Genomic DNA, 9,681 nt, shown 5'->3' with positions numbered 1-9,681 from the left:
CACAAGGGGCCCGACTCCCAGGCTGCTGGGGACCAGGTAAAGGCTAACGATCTGAATCTATTTTTCAACAGGTTTGATCAACCATCTGCCCATCCCCCGGCCCAGCACCTCCTGCCGAAACTTCTGCCGAAACTCCCCCCATCGACACCTCGAGTGGACAGCCCTACCCCCACCTCCCCCTCCTGCACACAGCCATCCCCCACCACTTCTCACCTAATCAGCTCAACCTCCTCACTAACCTCCCCCCGCACACAGCCCCCCTGCTCCAACCTGACCCTCACAACATCCCAGGTGAGAAACCAGCTCCGGAAGACCAAGGCGAGGAAGGCGGCGGGACCAGACGGCATCAGCTCCAGGCTCCTGAAGTCCTGCGCGGACGAGCTGTGCGGGATTGTTGAGCACATCTTCAACCTGAGCCTGAAGCTGGGGAGGGTGCCACAGCTGTGGAAGACATCCTGCGTGGTTCCTGTCCCCAAGACGCCGCACCCCAAGGACCTCAGCAGCTACAGGCCGGTGGCACTTACATCACACCTGATGAAGACCCTGGAGCGGCTGATCCTTGACCATCTCCGCCCCCTGGTGGGTCCTTCGATGGACCCGCTCCAGTTCGCCTATCAACCTGGCACTGGGGTGGACGACGCTGTCATCTTCCTCCAGCACAGAGCGCTCTCTCACCTGGAGAAACCTGGGAGCACGGTGAGAATCATGTTCTTTGATTTTTCCAGTGCGTTCAACACCATCCAGCCAGCACTTCTGAGGGACAAGCTGGAGAACACAGGGGTGGACCTGCACCTCACATCGTGGATACTGGATTACCTCACCAACCGTCCACAGTATGTGAGGACACGGGACTGTGTGTCCGACACAGTTGTCTGCAGTACGGGGGCTCCGCAGGGAACGGTCCTGGCTCCGTTCCTTTTCACCCTCTACACAGCAGACTTCTCCTACAACACACCAACCTGCCACCTGCAGAAGTTCTCTGACGACTCTGCAATTGTTGGCCTCATCACAGATGGGGACGACTTGGAGTACAGAGGACTGACACAGGACTTTGTGGACTGGTGCCAGCGGAACTGCCTCCAGATCAACACGGGGAAAACCAGAGAGCTGGTGGTGGATTTCCGCAGGCGCATCCACTCTCCTCCAACACCAGTGAACATTCAGGGAATGGACATTGAGATGGTGACATCTTACAAGTACCTGGGTGTTCATCTCAACAATAGACTGGACTGGACTCATCACACGGAAGCACTTTACAGGAAGGGCATGAGCAGACTCTATCTGCTCAGGAGACTGAGGTCTTTTGGAGTGCAAGGGGCACTCCTCAAGACGTTCTATGACTCTGTTGTGGCTTCAGCCATTTTCCAGGGAGTGGTCTGCTGGGGCAGCAGCATTTCGGCTGCGGATAGGAAGAGACTGGATAAGATCATCAGGAAGGCCAGCTCTGCACTGGGTTGCCCTCTTGACCCAGTGGAGGTGGTGGGAGAGAGGAGGATGTTGGCTAAGCTATCATCCATGTTGGAGAACGACTCCCACCCCCTGCAGGACACTTTGACAGCACTTGAGAGCTCCTTCAGCGATAGACTGCTTCACCCCAAGTGTGTGAAGGAGCGATATCGCAGGTCTTTTCTTCCTGCAGCTGTCAGGTTGTACAACCAGCACTGCTCCCAATAGACTTCTACACTGCTATGTACATCTGTGTAATACTTTGCTTTTTACATTCAGTATAGTTACTCCAGACCCCATTCACTGTGCAATATCTGATCAACCTCCATGTGCAATATTAAGGGCTCTAAATGCAATATACTAAGTTCTATGTGAAGTGTTTCCATAATGCCTCATATTAACTCCCTAACAAGATCTCAGTGTGTAGACTGGTCATATATCTCATCTCGTCTCATATTATCTACATACTGTATTGTATATAACTCTGGGAAAAACTGTTGATTTTTGTTAATACTTGGGTCGTTTATATTGTTTATTTTTCTATATTGTGTATTTTGTACTGCTTAACTGACTCTGTACTCTTGCTGCTGTGCAATACAAATTTCCCCACTGAGGGACGAATAAAGGCATATCTTAATCTTAATCTTAATCTTAATCTTAAGTCCCTGAAAGATATTGACATAGCCTTCAGTCATTGGTCGGTCTTTAAATGCATCTCTCCTGGATGTTGGTCGTCTCATCTGTGAGCATCATGTGCAGAGTCGGCTTGGATCGCACCGGGTGCTCATCCGTGGGCCACGTTTGGGCCGTGTCCTCCAAAGGAGTTCCCCTGACCCCCCGGGTGCTCAGTAACGTCTGCCCGGCAGGCGGGCTGGAGCCTCCATCTGTCCCTTCTCGAAATGAACCCATCCTGCCCACCGCCTTCACCTCACCTGGGTACAGATAGGTCTGCGAGGTGCACGCCATCCCACGCAGCTCCCGCGACACCAAGGACGGCGAGTCCCGGGACACGATGGAGGACGAGGAGAAACGTCCGTCGGCGCAGCGGAATTGCCTGCCGCTGCCTTGCCTGCCCCCTCCTATTTTGCAGAAGAGACACTTGATCTTCTTCATCAGCGTGAGGACCACGGTCTTTCGCAGCAGGATGTAGACCCACGGGTCCAGGATGGGGTTGACGGAGGCCATGCGTATGGCCAGGAGGTCTTTGTTCAGCCCCGTAGACTCCTCTGATTGGTTTTTCAGCTGGTTCTCGAAGATCCTCAGCTTGAAGGAGGAAAAATAAAGAAACTTTATTACGAGATCATCCGAGAGAAACAACCCGAACGGTACCTACTTTGCTCCACGCTACGTATCCTACCATCCGTGAACATACATCAGGTTTCTTCACTGTCTGTCGTCAGTGTGAGTTCACTTTCTTTTGTGTACCAAGAGCTTGGTTTTTGACCTGCCGGGACGCCCTGCAGTCTCCACTTAGCGACTACATGCCCTCGGTCTCTTCTGCAGTAAGCTGTAGCTTCCTTATTCATTTCCGTCCATTGCGTCTCATTCCATGTGATGCGTTCATGGGTTCAGATTGTTTTGACCGCCACAAACGAAGAACGACAAATCTAATGTTGCCCTCAGACTTTTGCACAGAACAGTCGTCTCCCGCTATATCACAGTTTCAATAATAAATTGTTGCTGTTTCAGGGTTGATTATGGCCTATTATTAGTCAACAAATATTGAAAGATAAGTTATACGTAGCATTGTGGTCGCTAGGCAGCAATAATTTTATGAGACATGACATTAGGTTACATTACATTTCACACTGCATGGGGACTGGCTACTGAGCCAGTAGAGAAAAATGTTCATGCGATGACTGAGATAGACTCAGTACAACTACTTTGCTCGGTAGCTAGCTATGCTAGCGGCGGCCATCTGTTGTGTCCCTGCAGTGATGTGATGTAAACAAAGAATAGGCGCGTGAAGGTGACTATAGGGGTGTTATGTCATGTCTACAGGGCTCTAATAATGTTTTGAAAAACTGTATTTATATCCTATAAGTACACAAATAGTCTATTTATTAATGCTGAATTTTACTACAGGATAATTTTTCTACGGAAATTCACTTTTTATGGTCGCGTCTGGAACCAATTAACCGCGATAAACAAGGAACGAACTGTCTCGTACGTGAACACATTGAAGATGCGTCGCTTGCAAAGAGAAACTGTTCCCAAATGAAACTTGTGTTGACCTGCAGAGAGGACCATGGAACCTGATGGAACCAGAAAAACACTTCCCTCTCAAACAATCCCTCATCACGAACTTCAGGTTTTCCCCTAGTTCCTTTTTTTTTTAAACAAAGACTCAAACACGCTCAGGCTGTCTGGCTGTAACCTTTGACCCTCCTCACAGATGCTGGAATTTTTTTTCATTGGACAAACACGTGAAGCGCGAAAGTGAAGTCTGGCGACGAGACGAGAGTAGCTTTCATCAAAACTCTGACTTGAGATATTCAGTCTCTTGTGGTCCAACGCTAAAATCCATACCAAGATAATAACCCTCGCTCGTGTATTGAAGACCTGATTACGGAGCCTGTAGTTTGCACAATACCGTGGGTGCTTTCTAATGCTTTCTAATATTTTGGAACAAAAACGGGACTACGGATCCTCTGTGATGAGGGTGCAATGTCAATGAATGAGAATAGGGTGCAAAATGAGTTGATTTTCCATTTTGTGTGTCGTGAATATGAAGAATGTTATTTTTTTCCAATGTAAGTTCTGAACTTTCAAATATTTTACAATTTATTCAGATGCCGCCTGTATTTTGGTGGCCTTATTTCTCTTTTTTTATATTATTATGCAGCATCGTATTACGCAATGTGTCCCTATAATAACGCAATATTTTGAAGCCAAAAATGTTGCAACGTCCCCGAAAACGTCTTGTCCTCGATTTCTAGCTATACAACACTCGGCGTTGTTATTCATCTCATGAGATTGTGCGGCTGTACCTAATGAAGTGGCCGGCGAGTGCGGGTCCGGACTCGAACTTATTGCCGCTACTCACCACCAAGGGGATGGAGCAGATGAGCACCACCGCCGACGTGGCGATGAGCAGGATGACCATGTGGATCTCGGCTCCGGCCAGGCGTCCCAGGCTGCGCCGACGCCGCAGCTGCATCTCGGAGACGCGGCGCCGGTCGGCGCCCAGGGACGTGCGTCGAACGAAGCGCCTGTGCATGAGGATGAGGGCTCCACACACCATGACGTTGCAAGCCACTGTGGCCAGCACGATGGCCGAGTTGACGCCGGCGTACATGAGGTTGAAGGCGACCGCCGACGTGCGGTTGTCGTGCCAGTCTATGAAGCACCAGGTGCCCGGCCGCTGCCGCTTGACCTGGCCGAGACCCATGGCGGGCAGCGCGCACAGCCCGGCGCTGATGACGTAGATAGCGAGCAGCGCGACGGCGGGCAGCCTCTGGTTGACGTACTCGTTGTAGAAGTAGGCATGGTTGATGGCCAGGTACCTCTCCACCGACATGGCGCACAGGATGCTGAGCTGCACCAGGAAGAAAAAGAGCAGGATGAAGCCCGAGTACTGGCACAGGGGCTCGCCTCCGGGCCACGAGCCCTTCATGTAGGTGGCGATGGTGACCGGGCTGGCCAGCAGGGTGCCCAGCAGGTCGGTGACGGCCAGGCCGCACACCAGCGTGTAGAAGGTGGTTTCCTTCTGCTCCTTGCGGGAGATGCGCAGCACCACGATGGCCGTGACGTTTCCCACCACCCCGAAAATGAACATGATCACCGGGATGGTGGGTGGCTGGAAGCTCCTCGGCGGGACCGTCGTGTCGTTCATTTTCTCCTCTCACTTTGACTTCCTCATTCTTCTTCAGTCACATTCCGTCATCTTTTAGTTGAAGATACATGGAATCCTCAAGTGGGAGAAGTTCTAGGATGCAGACTTTGCTGAGATACTGACGGCAGGGGAGTTGTTCTTTAGGGTGGTTGGAGACTCCTCCTCCTCATGCTTGCATTAAGCAACACCCCCCCCCCCTTTTGGCTGCACTTTCTACTGCACTTCTGCATTTTTAAAACGGTTCAAATGCATGACTCAAAATTGTACAAACACATTCATGGGCAAACAACAGGTCTTTTTAAAGAAATAAGACCTGCAGGTATATACCCCCCCCCCCCCCATGGGTGTGTCTTTATTTTGCAACATTGTTTGGTGACAAAGAGTAACATTTTGCAGAAATCTATATTTGCTTAAATCTCCCACTCGAAAAAAGTTTGTGTGTCTCATCCACGAACTGTGGCCTATCCTTCTTGCGGCTCTTTTTAAGCGGCAAATGTTTTATTAGGAACGGGATTAGGCTCTATCAATAATTCACCTGGAATGCGATTACGATAAAAGCTGTTGGAACACGTTGGTGTTGCGTTCAAATGCTCTCTGGCTGATATTATGACGGTGTTGCGGTGGAAAGTAAACAAAACAATGTGGCTTGTTTAGCATTAAAAGTACCTTAAAGTCAACACGCTGCATCCGATGGCTAGTATTTTCCGGGCAGACTTGTTATTTATTCCCAGCACGTTTTCACAGGTGAACTTGGAAAAAAAAACAGGAAACGGGGGGAAAAACAGCCATGGTGTTGCTCCTACCATCTCTTTGTCTCAGTGGGTGGAGGCGGGGTCGCGAGCAAACACACAGTAACTATTACAAAAGTAAATATCGGGGTGTTAGTCCAAGTCTCAAATTTGGTTGGACAGTGGATCCTACTCAGAGCCCGTCCAGAACTTTGATGACCATGCTTGGAGTCTGAATCAATCGGTCCTTAAATGAAACCTGATGGAATGTCTTGGCAGGGGACGGGAATGCTTCAGCACCCAGAGGAACAATGATCTTGTGACCACATGGGGGTCACATGGGCACATGTGGTTCTTGGGCAAATTACCCAAATATTTCAGCACTTGTCTACATACACATGAAATCCAAGCATTGAGAAGAACTGCACAGATCGTCCGCTTGGATCCTCCAAATGTTGACGTTAAGAATGGAAAAGACCAGGAAGGAGTCTTGTCCCAGCCTGGGAAAGCCCAAAAAAATCCACTTGTTGCTCCCGAGGGAGGTCCAAGCACTGCCTCGTCACCTTAGGCCCCCTTCCCTGGAAGGCTCGTTGGAATCAGGTCATGTGACAAAAGCCATAGATGCTCTTGGTCGTTCCCCCGGGAGCCAATCAAAACACCCCGTGACTAAATAGAAATTTATCGACGTCTGTAGTGCACTTGCACCTCTGTGCTGTGCAATCGCGCTTTAAACTCCCTGAGAAAATGATTTGCGGTGCATTTTGTGTTTGTGGAATTGAGGGTTTTTGCAGCAGGTTTGGTTGAGAAAACCCAAGCAGGACAATTGATCAATGGGTTGTCGTCCGGACTGCAGCACGACTCCCTGAAAGTTGTGTTCAGTGTATGTTTAAAAAAGCTCAAACTGTCTTTGTTGTTTATGTTCCTGCAGGGCTAATTGATGATGGATGCTTCGCTCCGTCTTGCTGTTCCTCGCCAAGCCTCTGCCAAGACCAAAGCGCATGAAACCCCTCTTTGTTTGCAAGCAAGACAGCCAACCACTGCAAGGCAAGTCCCGATGTGTCGCCAAACTCTCTGCCAGGCCCGAGCCGTTCCTTAGCCTCCTTCAAAGACTCCCTCGGAAGCCACCCGCGAGCCAGAAAGATTAGCGCCGTAAACGATGGTTTGTGATTCTGGAGGACTTTCAACTCCTCTTCAACCCACACCCACTTCCCATGTTGTTTGGGAGGGAGCGAGGTTGCTTCCCCCAGCGGGGAGTTAAAGGTGAAGATGGGGGAGTTAACCTCCATAAACATTCCCAAAAGCGACATAAGCAGATCCTCGGAAGGAGCCTTGAACTCTGAGATAGCCAAAGCCATTAAACACCCAATTGAAGCAGGGGATGTGATGACTGCGTGAATAATTAGACACAATTATGTCTAAACCGCTCGTTAATGATTAGACTCGTAAAGTTGTTATTATTTTACCCACAGTGTGAATGTTTTTGATCTTATCTCCACCGAGAAGGTGTCCCTCAGGGCTCAATCTCTGAACCCTTGTAACTGTGTGGCAAACAATCTTTCACGCCGCTCTATGTTCTTTCCTCACAACTGACAGAAACAGGAAGTCTTCTAAAAACCGAGTCGGCATCCTCCTTTAAGAACCCGTACCTTTTGATAACAAAACTTTCCACTCAGCTAACTATTCAAAGCAGATATGGAGAGGGATTAAATATATAAACCCCTGAAGGGCTTCGGCATTTCCGAGTGATGACTCAGACCTTGTTGACGGAACACACCAAGAGAATGTTCTATGCTATCTTCACCGCTCAAGCACCAATGAGCGTTATCCAGGCCTGCTGCGGTAAAGTGCTGATCTGCGGGCGTGCTCGTTAAAGATAAGCACGCCGATGCCCGGCCCAGTCAGCGTGTCACACATTTAGGGCTCAAGGAGGGAATGACTTCCTGGACACGGAGCGTAATCGCCTCCTTGTTTACAAACCTTGTGAGTTTTCCATCCCAGGCAGCGAGACCCGTGCGGACCACACGGCTCTAATTACGCTCATCAGGCCGACAGTCAGGTGCAGTTTTTAGCATAAGCTTTAGACGAACAAGTCTCAACACTCGCAAACTATTGCCCTTCGGGACCTTGAAGTGCAAACATCGCATACCTCACATCCCACAGCTTTTTTTTCTGTTTAAGAAGGGCGCTGAGATGACTTTTATGAAGACCAAATGATGACAAATGCCAAAAGATGGAATGCACACCGAGCAAACAGCCACAGGCCTCCTTTCCCTCCTCCTCCTTCTCCTCCTACTCCTCCTCCTCTTCTTCTAATTCCGCTCATTTGGCCCCGAGTCAGGATACACTGATCCAGTTACCTCGTGTGACTTTGTAGTTTACACTAAACGTCTTACTCTTACTCGGTAATCTTGTCTTCAGACAACAAGTGCAAACAGACGACACTTAAAGGGGACACTCATAGAAGTACAAGCTTATTATCCACTTTTAGTTGTTATTGAACTATTGCTTTTCATATGAACTCATTTACCTACAGCGTCTTATTATATTTATTATTATTATATCTTATTATATTATATTTATTATATTTAATATGCCCGCTGCCTGTCTTTGTGTTGCGCTTTTCTGCAGCAGATATCTGCAGCTGTGTGCAGGTGTTTGTTTTCAAAGGCTGTATAAGTGGAATAGTTGCTTCCTGTTACGTGCAGGTCCAATAACCATCAGATGCTCTTGCAGTTTTTCAACTGGTCTTAAAGGGAACCTATACATGTAGTTAGAATGTTAAACGATACCAAAGTGAGCCCTGAAGGAAGTTAGGGGCGAACCACGAAATCCAAACATAAACAGCCGGATAGGTGCAGATCCTGGAAGAACTGTAAAGCTTTGTGTGCTGGTTATTGTGTGTAGCTGCTCTATAGGAGTCCACAACTCAATACAAAGGGCCAACAAATGAGCATAATAGGTCCACTTTAACATTTTGATCAGATGTTTGTTTAGCATCCAGCATTAAAATACAATTAAAAAAGTATATTTAATGGTTGAGCTTTGAAGGCGGTGTTTAGAAATAGCACAGGGAAAAATGTATCTTCCAAGGCAGTCGTACAAAGCATTCCCTAACAAAAGAAACAGCCACATATCCAGGTCATCAGCCATGTTTTTTGTCTGTTTGACAGGGAACGTCCAGGCTTCCCAGCAGCTTCGAAGGCAGCACTCTTTGTAAGTGTTCTTATCATGAACGTATCTCCATGTTACTAAGTCTATTATTCCGCCCTTTTTTTTGCTGTTGAACTTTAATGAAATTCAGATAAATGTCGGGAGGGAACAGTTTGTCTCTTTTTTTTTGGGGGGGGGGGTTCCTCGCCGCCTCATTCCTCTCTCAGACTTGATGGAGTGCGCAATAAAAGCGCAGAGCGCCTCATGCATCATCCCCTTGCGTCGTCATCACGTTTGAAGCGAAAAAAGAAGTGTTTGCCTTTTCTAACCCTAATGGCTGGCGGGAATCAAACCTGCACCTCAGGATGTGAGGGGCCCCTTTGTCCCATATACGTGTACGCGACCTTGAGAGGGCAAAACAGACATATCCTGTGCACACACTGGAAACACAACGCGGGCAAAAGAAATGTGTCAAATTAGTGTTTGTGTTTAAGACACTGATCTCTTTGACAACATCACACT

At 48.5% G+C, this 9,681-nt stretch overlaps 1 protein-coding gene across 1 annotated transcript; it reads right to left on the bottom strand.

Moving 5' to 3' along the window:
• Positions 1 to 216: 216 nt before the first annotated feature.
• On the bottom strand, positions 217 to 5,414 carry ptger4b (prostaglandin E receptor 4 (subtype EP4) b). Its single transcript, XM_058050610.1, has 2 exons — positions 4,493 to 5,414; positions 217 to 2,709 (listed from the first exon to the last, which is right to left on the bottom strand). The coding sequence occupies exons 1-2, from the start codon at positions 5,279 to 5,281 to the stop codon at positions 2,152 to 2,154; spliced, it is 1,347 nt and encodes a 448-aa protein (XP_057906593.1). The 5' UTR covers positions 5,282 to 5,414; the 3' UTR covers positions 217 to 2,151.
• Positions 5,415 to 9,681: the final 4,267 nt, after the last annotated feature.

This window comes from Doryrhamphus excisus, chromosome 2, assembly GCF_030265055.1.
Source record: "Doryrhamphus excisus isolate RoL2022-K1 chromosome 2, RoL_Dexc_1.0, whole genome shotgun sequence".
Taxonomy (NCBI): Eukaryota; Metazoa; Chordata; class Actinopteri; order Syngnathiformes; family Syngnathidae; genus Doryrhamphus; species Doryrhamphus excisus.
This window is presented reverse-complemented; position numbering and strand designations above follow the sequence as displayed.